General features: G+C 49.3%; 2 protein-coding genes and 1 long non-coding RNA gene across 4 annotated transcripts; 2 read left to right on the plus strand and 1 right to left on the minus strand.

The window, feature by feature from the left end:
- The first annotated feature begins 3,667 nt into the window (after positions 1 to 3,667).
- Positions 3,668 to 7,151, plus strand: HOXA2 (homeobox A2). The gene is made up of 2 exons (XM_040259728.1): positions 3,668 to 4,816; positions 5,451 to 7,151. The coding sequence occupies exons 1-2, from the start codon at positions 4,438 to 4,440 to the stop codon at positions 6,188 to 6,190; spliced, it is 1,119 nt and encodes a 372-aa protein (XP_040115662.1). The 5' UTR covers positions 3,668 to 4,437; the 3' UTR covers positions 6,191 to 7,151.
- Positions 6,791 to 10,837, minus strand: LOC120877433. Its single transcript, XR_005724332.1, has 2 exons — positions 10,526 to 10,837; positions 6,791 to 7,137 (listed from the first exon to the last, which is right to left on the minus strand). It is a non-coding gene; the product is annotated as an uncharacterized LOC120877433 (long non-coding RNA).
- On the plus strand, positions 10,779 to 13,642 carry HOXA1 (homeobox A1). 2 transcript variants are annotated; one of them, XM_040259730.1, is made up of 3 exons: positions 10,779 to 11,347; positions 11,551 to 11,645; positions 12,117 to 12,203. In XM_040259730.1, the coding sequence occupies exons 1-2, from the start codon at positions 10,997 to 10,999 to the stop codon at positions 11,608 to 11,610; spliced, it is 411 nt and encodes a 136-aa protein (XP_040115664.1). In that variant the 5' UTR covers positions 10,779 to 10,996; the 3' UTR covers positions 11,611 to 11,645; positions 12,117 to 12,203. The 2 variants fall into 2 exon arrangements, with proteins under 2 accessions (XP_040115664.1, XP_040115663.1); XM_040259729.1 differs by having other exon boundaries at positions 10,779 to 11,645; positions 12,117 to 13,642.
- Positions 13,643 to 16,547: the final 2,905 nt, after the last annotated feature.

Below are 16,547 nucleotides of genomic sequence, written 5' to 3' on the forward strand. Positions count from 1 at the left end.
GCCCTCCAGCTCCGGCGTGAGGCCTGGCCAAGCGGCTCGCCCGGGAGCGCGGCGAATTCTCGGGGAAGGCAGCCGGAGCTTCTGGTGGCGGCCGCTCTGGAACCACCGAGCTGCCAGCCCGCTGGGCTGCCCGGTTCCCAGCTGCCACCGTGGCCAGCTCACCACCGAGACTCAGAGGCGGCGGAGTGCTGAGTGCGGAAGGAACAAAGGCGGCCTGACTGAGACGCGGCGGGGGGCGCACAGGTGACCCGGCAGCCTCGCCAGGGAGTAAGGTAGGGCTGTCTTCTCCACGATCTTTCTCGGATCAAAGCGGACCAGCCAACGCCTTAACTCGGGGAATCGCCGGCCGCGCTGAGGATGCATTTTCTAGGAGCAACCCCACGCTCCGCGGACGCTTCGCTGTTCCTTACCGCGCCAAGAGGAAAGAATCAGCTAAAATCGCCCCTGGGAGTGGGCGGTTCGAAAAAGACTATGGTTCACCCACGACTCCAGCAAAAGAACGGCTGAACTCCGAGGAGCCTTCTCAAGTCCTTCCATATGAGTCCTAACATTGGCTTCTTCCCGGAATATAGGATTTGGCATTCTCTGGATATATTTCCTCTCCTTCTTCCCTCCCTGCTTTCCTTTTATGGCCCAAGGGGAGGAGGAGAGAGAGGAGATTGGTATCTTTCTAATAAAAATGCAGTTTTACAAGTACTTATTTTATTTGATGCTACAGGAGCTAAACATTATATTTCTACTGCTGGATTTAAAGAGGGCTGCCTACTGACTGGCTGGCAGAGGCAAAGGCAGGCACAGGAAAGGGAAATATTTTCATCTTCAGATTAAAGAATTGCTCAGAGAAGAAACCAAAATCAGAAAGTGCAAACCTCGGAACTGCATCCCCATCAGCAACTCCCCTCTCCAAAGCAGGAAGTGAGGAACCACCTGTGTCTGGGTATCAGGAGCATCTGATGTGAGAAATATAGCCCCCATCTCCCTGGATTGTATCTTTCAGAGGCAGAGATGGGAAATGTCGCCATTTTGTTTGCAATCCAAAATACACATCATCATGGCCTCTATCTTTCCCGTGAGAAGCTCCTGAAGATGAGCTTTCAAAACAGGCAATGGAGCCATTTTAGGGGTACCTACTGGGCCTGGAGGATCTGCTTTTAGGGAACCTCCTGAAGTCTTAAAAAAAGAAAAAGAAAAAGAAAAAGACTGGGAAGATGCAAAGCCAGGCAGCTGTAAAAGTGCTGGATGTTTCACTGCTAGAGGTGCTTCCCCCAAATCTGTCCTGGAGCTCCTGTTACATTTTTTTTTTTTTCTTTTCAAAAGAGTTTAGGATATGGAAGAAGTAGATTTTGCTCTCTACCCAACTCCAACATCCCTGCTGAAATATGGCGCAACTCAGAAATGCAAAGTTGGAAAACCAGTCTTTTCTCCAGTGAGGACTGTAGCTTCCACCCTTTTGCTTGTTCAGATATGAATACAGTAGGCTGAGTAGACAAGGGAGTCTGCTGTTAAGTAATAATTTTAGAGAAGTGTGTAAAATTACCTGGGAGAATACAGGAGGGGGGGAGGGGAGAAAGAGAAGGCAGAGAGAGAGAGAGAGAAAGCTACCCATCCAGAGAGAAAAAAATCTTTCAGGGATACCACTATTTGTAGTTTCTAAAATCTACCCTTTAGCTGAGGAAGAATTGGTTTGGAGGCGCGTCCACCTTCCCTCAGGGCAGATTTTTAAAGTGAGATTCCAATATGATTTCCCATATCTTGCCAGTCAAGACATTCATTTTGACTTTCAGAGAAAAAATATCAATCTCAACCCCTGTTTTCTAGATATTAAAAAGAAATATGTATTAAAATATCTCCTGAGTTAAAGTAATAGATTTGGGGAAGATTTCAGTGTTGAGTGGTTTAAAAAAGGGGGAGGGTTCTTCCAGATGGTATTTGAATTAAGGCCGCTGAGGCGAGCAGAAAGCTCTCACCCACGCAGCCCCTGACAAAGCCTCAGCGATATGGGGGCAGCGTTGCTTCTTCTCCGCATTCCCCCTCCTCTTAACTCCTCAATATTTTCTGGTAAAAGCAAATGCCTAAAGCCACCATCCCAGAGTCCGCAAAGCACCTTTCCTAAAAGCAGCCCTCTAACTCTGCTGCCAAAAATATCTTTTAAAACACTAGTTTTCCTTGTTTACTTGCGTTTCCTGCTCTCCTCTTTGCTCGGCCACATTTGATCTTGGAAAGAGCTCGAAGCTGAAATGTGTTCTTAAGGGCCAGAAGCTGTCAAGGCTTTTGGTGAGCAAGATTGATCGCACCCAGACTTCCTTCAGAGCTTTGTTTGGAATAAAAGCAAGAAAACTGAAAAAACCTCACATTTTCCAAAATAGCATCTCTATCCGTAAGGCATTGCTCTGGGCCAGTCAATGACGGAGGCCACTTTCTATCTAATTTCCAACCCAAGCCCCCTTTGATGCCAGTCTCAGAGATGGAGTTCTGTCCTTGTGGCTTGGTCAGCCTTTCTTGTTTTCTACGTAGATTTTTCTCTCCCAACAATCTCTCTCTCCCTGGCCATCAGAATGATTTATTTTCCTGCCACTGATGCCTGCCGGCCAGGGGGAGTCTGATCACTTGGTCCATTTCAAAGAAGCAAAAGCGAATCATCATCCTCGGTGTGGGGGAAAAGAGATACCTTCAGATTGCTCTCTCAGCCTCCTTCCCTTTTCTCCCTTGGTGGATTTTTGCAGTTATTGTTTGGTATCTAAAGGTGTTATCTTTTGAACCCTCCAGCACAGTCCAAGATGCGCTCAGTCTCAAGTCTCCGAGTTGGAAAAAAAGACAGTGAACAGAGAAACAGAACCTTTATAATTCCTCCTTGGGTCGTCCCTTACCCGCGGTCCTGTTTCCCACAACAGACCCCGAGTGCAAACATCCCTGGTGGCCAAGAAGCGGGACAGTTCAGGAGACGATTCTGGCTGCCAAGGAGCAGTCACTGCATCTGGATCAACAAGCCCCATCAGAGCGACAAGGATGAGGAGAAGAAGGGAAGGAGAAGAAAAAGAAAAAAAGAACAAGCAAGCGCCTTCTCCCTCCGTGCTGCTAACTTCCAACAGACTTCCTCGAAATCAGAAATACTTACCGCACCCGAGCCCTACGGGTATGAAACCCAGAATGCCAGGAGCCGCACGCGCCTGCTCGGGGCGGCATTTCTTTGGCTGGTCGCCGCCCTGGCTACGGGGATTTGGGCACATGGATCTGGGGTTGTTGTCTCGCTTGGCACATGCCTCTATCTTTCTCCAGCCACTCCTGAAAAGTTGATGGCGCAGGAGGGTCGGGAAGCCTGGAGAGCCGCCTCCCGTTTTCCGCTTCCCGCTGGAGCCAGAGGCGAAGCTGTCGTGGAAAAGCCGGCTAACAATGGGCCGGGGTCCGGGGTCCGGGGGGCGCGGACTACGAGCTGGGCTTTGGGAGGGGGAGTGAGGGCCTGAGGGAAGTGGGGGGAGGAGAGGTGGACAGAGGGGAGAGGGAGGAGGAAGACGGAAGAAGAGGGAAAAAAGAGGTAAAGAGGGAAAGACGGGAAGGAAAACAGAGGCAGATCAGTTCTGAGATCCAGGAACTGGTTTTAGAAAAAGCAGAGGAGGAAAAGAGAAATAAAAGGGGGGAGCCCCCTAAATAATCATCCTCTCTTTTTCTGTCCCCGACGCCCCTTACTCCGTCTCATCTCCCCTCCCTCTGCATCTTCCTCCTGCCTTACTAGAACTTGTGTGGCTGGGATGCGTGGCCCTCGGGTGTCAAAACTTTGAAGATTAATGGATTACTTTGTTAATGACTGCAGGCGTCAGACTGAGGTGCTTAAATGATTTGTGAGGTGCGAGGCGTCTTCCCGACAGTCCCAAACAATGCGCGGAGTGTGCGGGGGAGGCAGAGGGCGGCCACCGGCGGGACCGGCAGCAGGGCTCAGCACTCGCACGCACTCACACACTCACACACACTCCCAGGCGCACACACCACCTCCGTGTGGATCAGGAGGCAGGCAGGCACCTTCGCCCTCACGCACTGCCACGCATCTCCAACCCACACCCACATATATGTATTTTTGTCCTGAAAAAAGTGTAAATAAAGCCTCGCTGGCCCCCAATGAGGCGTTCCTTCCCGACTTTTTTGGATCAATCAAACAGACAGTGGCTTCTTTTGATTAAAGCCCAAATTGTCATTGGGCAGAAGCAATCATGTGACAGCCAATTCGGTCCAATTTCAACCTTGTCTCCATGAATTCAATAGTTTAATAGTAGCGCGGTCCCCATACGGCTGTAATCAGTGAATTAGAAAAAAAACACCCCAGCAGCGATCTTCTATGATAGATTTTTTTTCCCCCTCTGCGCTCGCCTTTTTCCTGGGCCTTGCCCCCCCAAACCCCTCCAGAAGAGGGAACTTTTTCTCCGAGGGGGCTCCAAGGAGAAGGCCATGAATTACGAATTTGAGCGAGAGATTGGTTTTATCAATAGCCAGCCGTCGCTCGCTGAGTGCCTGACATCTTTTCCCCCTGTCGCTGATACATTTCAAAGTTCATCAATCAAGACCTCGACGCTTTCACACTCGACACTGATTCCTCCTCCTTTTGAGCAGACCATTCCCAGCCTGAACCCGGGCAGTCACCCTCGCCACGGCGCTGGCGGCCGCCCCAAGCCGAGCCCCGCGGGCAGCCGCGGCAGCCCAGTGCCCGCCGGCGCCCTGCAGCCGCCCGAGTACCCCTGGATGAAGGAGAAGAAGGCGGCCAAGAAAACCGTGCTGCCGCCCGCCTCGGCCGCCGCCGCCACCGGCCCTGCCTGCCTCAGCCACAAAGGTCAGTCCAAAGACTTGGCCCCAGGTCCTGGGACCCTCTTCCCCTTCTGGGTTGCCCTGAGAGCGGTTATGGGGGAGGGGAGCGTGGGCTGGGAGAGAAGGGGAGAGGGAGAGATGCTTGGCTGCTTTCCCTTCCCCTGTGGGCTCAGGAGTGGGTTTGATGTGGAGACAAGGGATCCACAATGAGACATATATATATTTTTAAGAAGGGGGTGGGGGAACTTTCCCTAACTTGTGTAATGTGGGATGATTTATTTGAGTTGGAACTGACCTCCTCTTGTCTAGTTGTCCTAGAGTTTGGCTTTTTGACAGTAATGAAGAGTGATAGATCGCTCTTGCTCAGCTAAGCAGCTGATGCATTAATTATAAATTGTGGTGTGGCTAATATAAAGTTTGCTCCCGGATGGAGAGGTTGGGGGGAGCTACAGACAGGAATCTGATGGAGGTGGAAGAGATGGGGTCTCCCCAGGCTAGGCTCCCAGGAAGGGCAGCACAAAAGCTTTACTGCATTCAGGGGCGGCCATTTTGTTGCAGTTGATCTTTTCTGCTATATTTATTCTCCAGTGGAATAACCCCGCTCGGACCCCTCCACCTCCAACTGTGCGTGTGTCTCTTGTTGGTTTCCCTTTCCTCAGAATCCCTGGAAATCGCCGATGGCAGCGGCGGGGGCTCTCGGCGCCTGAGAACTGCTTACACCAACACACAGCTTTTAGAGCTGGAAAAAGAATTTCATTTCAACAAGTACCTTTGCAGACCCCGAAGGGTGGAAATTGCAGCGCTGCTGGACTTGACTGAGAGACAAGTGAAAGTGTGGTTTCAGAACCGGAGGATGAAGCACAAGAGGCAGACCCAGTGCAAAGAGAACCAAAGCAGCGAAGGAAAATTCAAAAGCCTCGAAGACTCTGAGAAAGTGGACGAGGACGAGGAGGAGAAGTCGCTCTTTGAGCAAGCCCTCAGCGTCTCCGGGGCCCTTCTGGAGAGGGAAGGTTACACTTTTCAGCAAAATGCCCTCTCTCAGCAGCAGGCTTCCAATGGACACAATGGCGACTCCCAAAGTTTCCCAGTTTCGCCTTTAACCAGCAATGAGAAAAATCTGAAACATTTTCAGCACCAGTCACCCACTGTTCCTAACTGCTTGTCAACAATGGGCCAGAACTGTGGCTCTGGCCTAAACAATGACAGTCCCGAGGCCCTCGAGGTCCCCTCTTTGCAGGACTTTAACGTTTTTTCCACAGATTCCTGCCTGCAGCTTTCAGATGCAGTCTCGCCCAGTTTGCCGGGTTCCCTCGACAGTCCAGTAGATATTTCAGCTGACAGCTTTGACTTTTTTACAGACACACTCACCACAATTGACTTGCAGCATCTGAATTACTAAAAACATTAAAGCAAAACAAAGCATCACAAAAAAAAAAAAAAGACCCCTTTGACCAGGTGGTTTTGCCTTCCTTTATTCTAATTTTTATTTTATTTTCTTCTTGACTTACCCTCTCCCTCTTTTAAATGTTGGAAGATTTTTCTGTTTAGTGATTCCCTTGACCCAGTTTCAGAGTCATCTTTTCTCCAGACTATTTTGGAGTTTTAGTTGTTTTAAATCTAATCCAACAACCCTCTATGTGATTTCCTGAAAGCAATATATGAGGCCTGCAAGAAAGTGATCATATAATTGTATCTTCACTTTCTTTTTATTTTTGTATTACATTAGGGTGCATTGTCATGCATATTTTTGGTAGAATAAATTCTCCTTTGCTATAAGTAGCTTTCTTATTTTTTTCCTCCCCCTCTTTCTCAAGGCTCATAACAGTTTCTTTTTCCTCTTTTAGTCTAACTTGGTAAATAAAATTCTGGTCACAATCCACTTTCTTTTCCAATTTTAATATATTTATTGAATGAGCATGTTCAAAGTCTTCAACAGACAGAAACAGCAACAAAAAGGAAAGCCAGAAAAGGGTTAGGGCTTCTGAGAAGTGTGTTTTGCTTTTTTTTTTTTTTAAGGGAATGGATTAGGTTTTCAACATAGAGGTTCAAGCCATAGATTTAAATTGGCAATAGAAACAGGACTGGGCAGCCTCAGAGTTGGGCCAAGCCCAAGCTTTTGAAAGTGGAGAAATAAAGTGCCTACAGAAACCTCCAACTCCAAGGAGGAACATGGAGTTTCTTTAACAAGCTACCAGTCTCCAGTTCAATAACTAAGTTATCAACCATTCATTTATTTATATGTTTGTTTCAAATATCTACATCCCAACCCCCTCCCCCACAAATTCCCAAACATTTTCAGTGTGGTTGATTAGTCTCCCAGCTGTTGATGGGTCCAGGCAAACAGGTCTAAAACAGAAAAACAAAAATAAAACAATGGTTACTGGCTGGAAAATGCACTTCAGAAAGGGTTCTTTCCAATCCTCTGGTTCAGTCATTCTAGGATTCTTTTTTTTTTTTCCCTCCAGGGTCAGAAAAATCAATATTTCATTCTTAAATCTGTTTACATGGCAAATAATGGATCATTAAAGCTTTGAAGTCAGGTTAGCAAGATGAGATTTAAAGTGGAGTGTTTCTACACCCCAGGTTATAGATTAACCCAGTTTCTAGAGAAAGAGAAAAAGCACTTTAAAAGAAATATCAATAAAATGTGATCTAGGGATGTTACTGGGTTGTTCTGTTTTTTTTTTTTTCCCCTCCCTTCTTATGTCTCCCCATGTTTATTTTTCCCTTACTGAGCTCTGTTCTGATGGCTACTTACCGTGAGAAAACGCAGAGTGTAAGCAACATGTGTGGGGGGTGGGTTGATTTAAGAACCCGGCTCTTAATAGCAAAGGATTGGAAGTTATGAGGAAATAGCGATCTTTCTCCACGGGTTTACTGCCTACTTCCCCCACCTTTTGCCCCCTAAATCCTGGCAGCGGCGGAGGCGAGTGAGGACCCGGGCAGGTCTCCTGCCCTCGGCGCGGAGCGGAGCGGAGCAGGCGGCCGGGCCGCGGCCAGGGCTAAGCCGCTGCTGTTTGAGATTCATCCTCCACTCATAAATCAAACGCTTTCTATGAATGAGAATGTCATCAAAGAGATCAATTGCAGGAACACATGCACAAATAAAAATCCTCTTACGTATTTGCCGGGGATCCCCGTCCGAAAGCATTAAGTTAGAAGCCGTTTAGTCATAATTCATTTTTATTGCTCTTTTAAAACAACAGCAGCTTGGCTGAGCTGCGGATGCCATGAACAGCTCCGGGCCTCGGCGGCGTTTTGTCTCTTCCTCGCTCCTTCCCTTTCTAGTAGAACCATGAAAGGCGCTTTGAGCCCAACTAGCTGCTTGCAAGGGGCCGGGCTCGCCTTTCATCCAGTCTTTACGGGCGGTTTAAGAGATTTTGGCTCGAGTCGTGGGGTGCTGGCCTACTTGCCCCACGGACCTCGGGTCTCCTACCTGGCGAATGAGCCCTGGGATTTCGTGGGGGTGGGGAAGGAACCGCGCTACGGAAGCCCCCGGGCTCGAGGCCAGAGGAGGCTGCCTTTGTGAGCCGCACGGGGAGAGCGGCGCTCTGGCCGACCAGCTTGGGCGGAGTCGGCTCCGCCGCGGGAGCCTGCCTGCCGGGAGCGGTGCGCGGAGGCGGGTCGGTAGCCCGCCGCTGTGCAGCGTACTTGTGTGCGAGCGAAAGCTTATGTGTGATCCTAAGAAAAACATTCCCCCACGAAGACCGCGAAAAGAAGCCCGGAGGGAGGAAGAGAGGTGGAGGGAGAGGAGCTCAGAGGCCCAGAACTAGCAGAGGAAAGAGAGAGGTTGCAGACTGGAGTGACTTTGTGGTGTGAGCCCTGCGGCGGAGGGAGTCGTGCAGACCCGGGCCGAGGAAGCCAACAAAGGGACAGGAGTGAGGCAAGGGCCAGAACCTACCGACGAGCTTCGGCTGGAAGAGCAGGTCGTCCGCAAAGCCAGCCTGGACCCCCTAATGTCCTGTCCTGTCTCCTTCCTCCCAAGAGCCCCTTCTCTCCCCCTTGGCTGGACGCCTGGCACTCCCAAGGAAGCCACCTCCAGGAGGGCCTCCTTGCCTTTTCCCTCCTCCAAGATGAGGTTCTCCAGGTGCTGAAATGGGGGGTGGGGCGCAGGAGTGACCTTTCCAGGCCTCCCTCTTAACTGTGATTGGGGATAGGTCACAGGAACATACCTTTTAAAAGGAAATGTTTAGGAAAAAATGTGCCCTCGCTTCTGAGGGAATCCACAGTCAAATGTCTGTCCGTTTTCCCTCTTGGGGAGACAGATTAGGAGGGAACTTGTATAGGTAGAGAACAGGACACAGAAACCTGAAAGGCTAACACCTCTGAAATGTGCCTGCCTCAAGCAAAACTTCCTTTTTTTAACCTGGAAGGGAAAGCTGGAGGGGAGTGGGAACCCCAAAGCCACACACAATCAGATAAATTTGATCCGTTGGATCCCCATGTGGTAAACATGGTCAGAGTCAAATCTGTACAGCATTGGCTGCAAAATTCTTGTATGATGTCTGGACTTCTTTTACCTAAGAATGCATCAATTCTTAGCCTCTGTTTCGCCTTTTCTCTCTACAAGCCAAAGGCTGACACGAGGCCTAATAGTAAAGAGCAATTAACGACCCTATGGGCATCGGGGTAAGAGGAAGGTGATGGAGAACAGGATCGCTGTCCTGGGATGATGCTCAGATTTGCACGTGTCTCTCTAGGGGTAGACTTGCAGGTTTACACAAGGAACTACACAGTCAGTTACAAAAGGGAGGAGGTGTTGCTGGGGAAGAAGAGAATGTCCTGTCCACCATCAGCCATCTGTCCCCCGCCCCTCCCACCTGCCAGCTCCCACCCCCACTTGAATGGGAGGGTGTAGATAAAAGAGGCTATACCACTTCTAACGTCCCCCTCCAGAAAACAAGAAACCTTGCAGGGGTGGGTGGGGGTGGGGAAGAGGAGTTCATCGTACTTCGCCGGAGCTGTGGTCTCACCCTCTGAGGCCCGGGTGGGAGCCTGCAGGCTCCCTGTTCCTAGGGAGCCGGCAGATGGCCTGCAGCGCAGGGCCCGGCCCCCACTCTGGCCACGTCCGCTATCGTCATCTCTCTCGCCCCTCCTCCTACCCCTCAAAATCCAGCGGCGGAGTTGCTCCCCGTAGAGCTCCCGGAGCAAAGCTAAGTGGGGAGGAGAAAGGGGCGGAGAGCGAGGAGGGAGGGAGGGCGAAGAGCCGGGCCACCCCTAGCCTTGGCCAGCAAGCCTAGCTCAGAAGGCTCACCCTCTCTCCCGGGCGTCGAATTACAGAAACTCCCGGTTGCCACACTAATAGCCAGAGGGTGGGGAGGATGGGGAGGTGTGTGTGTGTGGCGGGGGGGGGGGGGGGGGGGGGTGGGGGGGGGGGGTGGGGGGGGGGGGGGGGGGGGAGGAAAGGAGGCTTCAGGACTCTCCTTGAGGAAGGGAAGTTTCCTTTCTTGCCCTCGTTCCCTCCACGCCCACTCGGGTTCCTCCGAACCAGCCCTCTGCGTACTTCCCTCTCCATCCCGACTTTAGAGACCTGGTGGCCTAACGATGTCCTACGCCACCGTTCTCGGTCCTCTTCAAGGCACCATAGGAGGGACGGAAGGGAAAGAGCCCGGAAAGCGACCCTTTCAGTTCCTGGCTTTCCGGGCTCGGCCAGTGTGCTAGTGGCCGCCCAGCGAGCTCCTCCTCCCCACTGATTCCCAGCCCGAGAGACCGCGGAGCCCTTCGTGCGTCTCACCTTTTGCCAATTCATCTTTCTGGGCGCGGTGGGGAGGGGGGCGGTGACGGGGGATGCCTTCCAGCCCCCACCTCCCGGAGGGGGGAGGGCGATCGGAGTCGGTGCGCGCAGAAAGCAGCCTCTGCTCCCCTTCGCCTTAGCGCGCCGCTTCTGCCCCTGCGGCCGTCGCAGCTGCTGCTGCCGCCCAGGCTGCCTGGGGGGGCGACTGCGCGTCACCTAGACTGGGGAGCGCCGGGGATTTAAATGCCACTGAAACGGTGATCCATCACTGCAGGAGCCAACAAACTTTCTCAGGAGGCTCCGCCATTGGCTGATAGAATCACGTGCCCCTCCCGTAGCGCCCTCCGCCCTCCCGCCCCCCCTCTTGCGCACTGTACATTCATATCATTTTTCTTCTCGGGCCCCATGGAGGAAGTGAGAAAGTTGGCACGGTCACCCAGGACTTCGCAGGACCCGGTCACTCAGTGACAGATGGACAATGCAAGAATGAGCTCCTTCCTGGAATACCCCATCCTCAGCGGTGGCGACTCGGGGACCTGCTCAGCGCGAGCCTACCCCTCCGACCACGGAATTACAACTTTCCAGTCGTGCGCGGTCAGTGCCAACAGCTGTGGCAGCGACGACCGCTTCCTAGTGGGCAGGGGGGTGCAGATCAGCCCGCCCCACCACCACCACCACCACCATCACCACCCCCAGCCGACAACCTATCAGACTTCTGGGAACCTGGGAGTGTCCTACTCCCACTCGAGTTGTGGTCCAAGCTACGGCGCGCAGAACTTCGGCGCGCCTTACAGCCCCTACACGTTAAATCAGGAAGCAGAAGTAAGTGGTGGGTACCCCTCGTGCGCTCCCGCTGTTTACTCTGGAAACCTCTCATCTCCCATGGTCCAGCATCAGCACCACCACCAGGGTTATGCCGGGGGCGCGGTGGGCTCGCCTCAGTACATTCACCACTCATATGGACAAGAGCACCAGAGCCTGGCCCTGGCCACGTATAATAACTCCTTGTCCCCTCTCCACGCCAGCCACCAAGAAGCCTGTCGCTCCCCTGCGTCAGAGACCTCTTCTCCAGCACAGACCTTTGACTGGATGAAAGTCAAAAGAAACCCTCCCAAAACAGGTCAGTCTTGCCATTCCATGAATGCTCCTTTATGATTCTGGAAGGAGCTGGTATGCTTAGTTTCCAAGGAAAATTAATCATGTTTTTTTTTTTTTTTTCTTCTTAAGAAAAGTTCTTGCCTCCCACTTCTGTTATAGGGTGTGGAGAGATTCCTCAGGTGCTTTGGGGGCAGAGAAGCATCTGGGACTGTTGTGTTTCCAAAGGGGCTGAATGTTAGAGGTTTAGGAAGTGGGTAGGTGTGTGTGTGTGTGGAGAGCATTCTGTTAATATCTCCAGGCTCCATTAATCATGGTCTGACCATGCTAATGGCTGACTTCAGATCAACACCTTACACCTCATCACTCACCCTCCCAAGCCCGGATTAGGCTGAGAAAGTCTTGATTCTCCCCTTTACCTGAAGGTTGCTCTGGAGCGTGTAGGGAATCTGATATGATTATAAACATTTTTACCTTTTCCTCTCATTGCCCCCAGGGAAAATTGGAGAGTATGGCTACGTGGGTCAGCCCAATGCGGTGCGCACCAACTTCACCACTAAGCAGCTCACGGAGCTGGAGAAGGAGTTTCACTTTAACAAGTACCTGACACGCGCCCGCAGGGTGGAAATTGCCGCGTCCCTGCAGCTCAATGAGACCCAGGTGAAGATCTGGTTCCAGAACCGCCGAATGAAGCAGAAGAAACGAGAGAAGGAGGGTCTGTTGCCCATCTCTCCAGCCACTCCGACGGGAAGCGAGGAGAAGGCTGAGGAATCCTCAGAGAAGTCCAGCTCCTCACCCTGCGTTCCTTCCCCGGGTTCTTCTACCTCAGACACTCTACCTACCTCCCACTGAGGCTGCCCCAGCCCCACTCAGCAGCCAGGGCTACTTCTCATGCTGGGACTTCTTACCCAAAGCACATTCTTAGCTTATCTTCCTTTCCATTTACAATCTCTCTCTGCCTTTCTGATCCTATCTGGGGAACTCCTGGCTGGGGATAATGTGTTTCCAGAGAATTCTAGATGAGAGACTTGATGTGGGGGTGGGGGAAAAGGGTTGTTAGCTCCCTAATGCAGCTTGAGCGCCAGCATCAATTTTCTGATGGCCCCTAACACCCCTACTTTTAGGAGATTTCGACTGAACCTACTGCTCCTTTCAGATGCCCTTTGGAAAATAGTCTCCTTTGCCAGCAGAAATATATCAGAGGCAGGCCTCTCATCTTTTATCTGTCTGTATATTTACAGTTCTCTCCTACTTTGCCCTGAAAGTAGGCTGGAGAGAGAGGAGAGTCCAAGAGCTCATGAGGAAGACATTCTCTATGAGCGTGTTTACACAATTAATTCATCCCTTAATTTAATTTAATTCCATGTGCGTGAGTTTGCTGGTTGTAAATACTTTGTCCTGAAAGATTTATCTTTATACAGATTTTCTAGAAATGTTTAGATTAATGTTTAGATTAAAACAGGGTGGGCAAACTCTCAAAGCTGGTACAACTTTGTATGTGCTTATAGGTTAAAGAATAAAAGTTCTCACTTGAAATCAATCAGATGCCTCAGAGGGTAGTCTCAGTTTGTTCTTTCAGTGAGTTAAGAAGGCCTGCAGAATACAGGGGTCAGAAACCTTGCTTCCTGGGCTAAATATCTCCCCATCCCCAACCCTTTCTTGTTTCTCTGGCCACACTCTATTTAAAATTTGTGCTGGGTTATCTGGGACCTAAAAGTATTATTCAAACCAGCTTCTTCCTTCCACAGTTATCTTAGCTGGATATGATGTATTTTCAGCTCAATTGTTAATGTGATGGATGGCACAATGAATGTATATTTTGTGTGATTCGTGAATAGTCTTTTGCATGTCGCACAATGTTTTGGTGTCCCTGAAGTACCACACTGAGTTCTATCAGTTATCCTTTTGTGATATTTCCCATTTCCTGTACAATCATGAACAGCTCTGGTATCCTGGGGTGGTGTGATCCAGAGCAGAGTTTACGGGTCTTAAGATGTCTGTAATAAATATATTCAAGTTTGAGATATGCTTCAGCATGGCTGCAATTTGCTGGTTTCTCCAAAGTTGGCTCATTTCATGTGGGGAAAGGGAGAAGCGTGGTGGTGTATATTTTCAAAGAGGTGGGCCTTTTCTTGGAAAAAAAGTAAAAGCTTTTCATCATGTAGCTGAAGCTTCCCCTATGAGTGTAATTGCACCTAACACTGTCTATGGAATAGGTTGGTTTTGTCTAAAAGAGCAGCAGTTGCTATATTATAATCAAGTTTATCATGGAAAAAAAAAAAGAATGGTGAAGAAATTTATGAAGCAGATCTATTTTTGAAACAAACATGGATACTTCCTGGGTCAAGTGCTAACCTTTTCACCTCCAACTCAATGTTGACATATATATAAACAGAATCTCCTTCAAAAGCTGAAACTCTTCAGTCAGTCTTTCCTCACATCAGTGAACCAAGAGATTCACATTTAATTAGCTCCAGTATAAAGCTGTTTGTGGATGAGGTCCCCACCCCACCCCTCTTCCTTCTTTTTGGGCTGTCAGTGTGCCAAAATATTCCACTGTTTAAACTCAGTGTGGTCTGTACTGAGTAAACCCCGCATCCCTCTTCCAGTTCCTCCTGTCAATATCCACTCCTTCCTGTCACTTTTTAAACCCCTGCTCCCAATTCCTTCTGGGTTACACATCTCATTCCCATCAGATTCAGCTTTGATTTCACAGCCCTCATGGCTTTAAAGGGTCTATCGCTCTAATTTCATGCCATATAACTCAGAAAAAAAAATTTAATTTTCTCTAGGTTCAACAGGTTCTTCCAGGTGAACTTGTGGAAGCTGCCCTGAAGTTGGTCAATATTCAAGTTGCTTCTGACCAACACTTGTATCTGCTGCTCTCAAATAGAGGAAGCCTGCAAAGAGTTCTAAGTGACCCTGCTCCCAGACCTGTTACCACGTTCCCTTTACTTTCACACAGTTTTGGAGGCTGTAATTTAGCCCCAAGAGCAGAGCAGAAATTTTACAGCATCACAAACAAATACAGACATACGACATCCTTGCCGAAGGGTGTTTTACAAAGGATGAGTTGGGGTTCAGGGTGGGAGGGGAGAAATCCTACAAAAGCTTATAATATGCAGGCCTCCTAGAGCATCCTCGAGATTTCCTGTAGTTCCCTGTCAAAGGGAGCAAGCCTGGACTCTGCAGGCACGGTTGCCGCGGCCATATCAAGAGCACCCGATACCCGGCAGCCCCCCCACCGCCCGCTCCTGGGTTTGGGGGTTGCTTCTAAAAGACTCAAGTGGATGGAAGAGAACTTCAAAGTCAGTCAACTCTTTCTTTCATTTCCCGCCTGGCCATATACAGTATCTTTTGTTTATTAGTATAAGACCACACAGCAAAACAGATGGCTGGTTTTGAAATACTTTAATGTGTTAAAGTGTCATTTGCATGCCACTGCCGAGATTTCAATATCTAAAAGCAGAGCCGACCCACTGGAATCCCAGAGATTCCAATCTTCAAGGTGCTGGTTTGTTTTAATGTAGCTGAGAGGAGAACAATGAATTATGGTAAAACATCCCAAGCTTTCTCTAGGTCATGGAATAAATCAGTTAACAAGCAATGCATTTAGGAAGCATTAATATACCTTTCAACGAGGAAACATTTGTATCTTTTTAGTTGTCCCTATCGATTAAGTCAAAGGCGCTTAACACATCTTATTTCAAGGTCTCTCTTTTTCTGTTTAGGTCTCTGAAGAGCACAGTTAGCTCTTTGAAAAAATGACAGCCATGGTAACTGAAATGACAGAGGATAGAAAATACAAAATAACATTTTACTGATAAATTTTAAAAGGACAAGAGTCTCAATTAGGGACTTGGGCTAAATGCAGTAGAAAATTCCACTTTTCAAATGCTTTTCCTCTCTTCTCTCACCTTCATTCAAAGTACTGTAGAAATTCAGGGTGTCCTCAAATGGGACTGAGTTGAAATTGTGCTGTGACTCTGAAGTCTGTTCTCGGCTTCACCTTTGAAAGTTTACTTTTGGAGGCTATTCAGATGCCCTGGTGTTTTCCTCTGGGGCAATCAGATTCAAACCGATCAATATTTACTCAGTCTGAAAGGGTTGTTGAAAAGGCTGCTAACAACAAACTGCTTAGCTGCTCACCCCTGTTTAATCTCAGGTTCACCGAAAGTTCAAGAAGAGATGAATGCAGTGATGGGTCACTTTAGAATGAGTCCCAGCGGTTTATCTGAGCTCTCCGCTAAAGGCAACAATTATAGTTCCATCCCTCTTTGAGAAAGGGATAACTTTCCTATTATTCTTTTGCTAAACGGTGTTTACTAGAAACTTAAAACACTTTCCTCTGCCTTCCTGGCTTTTTTTTTTTGGCGGGGGGTGGGGGGAGCAGCGCATGGAGAGGGGCTTTTCAGCGGCCCTCCTGCCACCTCTAGCTTTCTGCCAAGCCACTAGCTTTCATTTGACTTAAAATAAATTACATTGAATATTTAAAAAATGTTAAATTAGCCTGACAGAAGAGATCCGATTTATTTCAGATGCCACGAGCTATGAAATGAAACTCTTTGGGCCATTAGAGTTTATCTTCTTTGCGAAAGTACAGGGCAAGATTGAATTGAAATCCATTTGCGTTTGAGTAATATCAACGATCAGAGCCCCAATATCCATCTGAGATGGCTGTTTAGACAGGAGTAGGGGGAGCAGAGGGGGAAGTGACTTGAGCAGAAGCAAATACCTCAGGTGGAAAGTCAACTTTAATACTGTATGTTTCCTAGCACACAAACTGCTGAGATGAGAAAGGAAGACCCAAGGAACCCAGTGGGGAATGGTGGGAGAAGATGCTGGACACTGAAGCTAATTGCTACAGCTCTTCAGAGGTCGAAGTTCATGTAATCACTGCATAAATGCATACTAAATAGGGATTTAT

Source organism: Oryx dammah, unplaced genomic scaffold, assembly GCF_014754425.2.
Source record: "Oryx dammah isolate SB20612 unplaced genomic scaffold, SCBI_Odam_1.1 HiC_scaffold_18, whole genome shotgun sequence".
Lineage (NCBI taxonomy): Eukaryota > Metazoa > Chordata > Mammalia > Artiodactyla > Bovidae > Oryx > Oryx dammah.

What these genes read in the sequence shown, in the direction of transcription:
- HOXA2 (XM_040259728.1), top strand. Translation starts at nt 4,438, where the DNA reads ATGAATTACGAATTTGAGCGAGAGATTGGTTTTATCAATAGCCAGCCG. An exon ending in TGCCTGCCTCAGCCACAAAG is followed by an intron (nt 4,817 to 5,450) that starts GTCAGTCCAAAG and finishes CCCTTTCCTCAG; the next exon opens with AATCCCTGGAAATCGCCGAT.
- HOXA1 (XM_040259729.1), top strand. Translation starts at nt 10,997, where the DNA reads ATGGACAATGCAAGAATGAGCTCCTTCCTGGAATACCCCATCCTCAGC. An exon ending in AAGAAACCCTCCCAAAACAG is followed by an intron (nt 11,646 to 12,116) that starts GTCAGTCTTGCC and finishes CATTGCCCCCAG; the next exon opens with GGAAAATTGGAGAGTATGGC.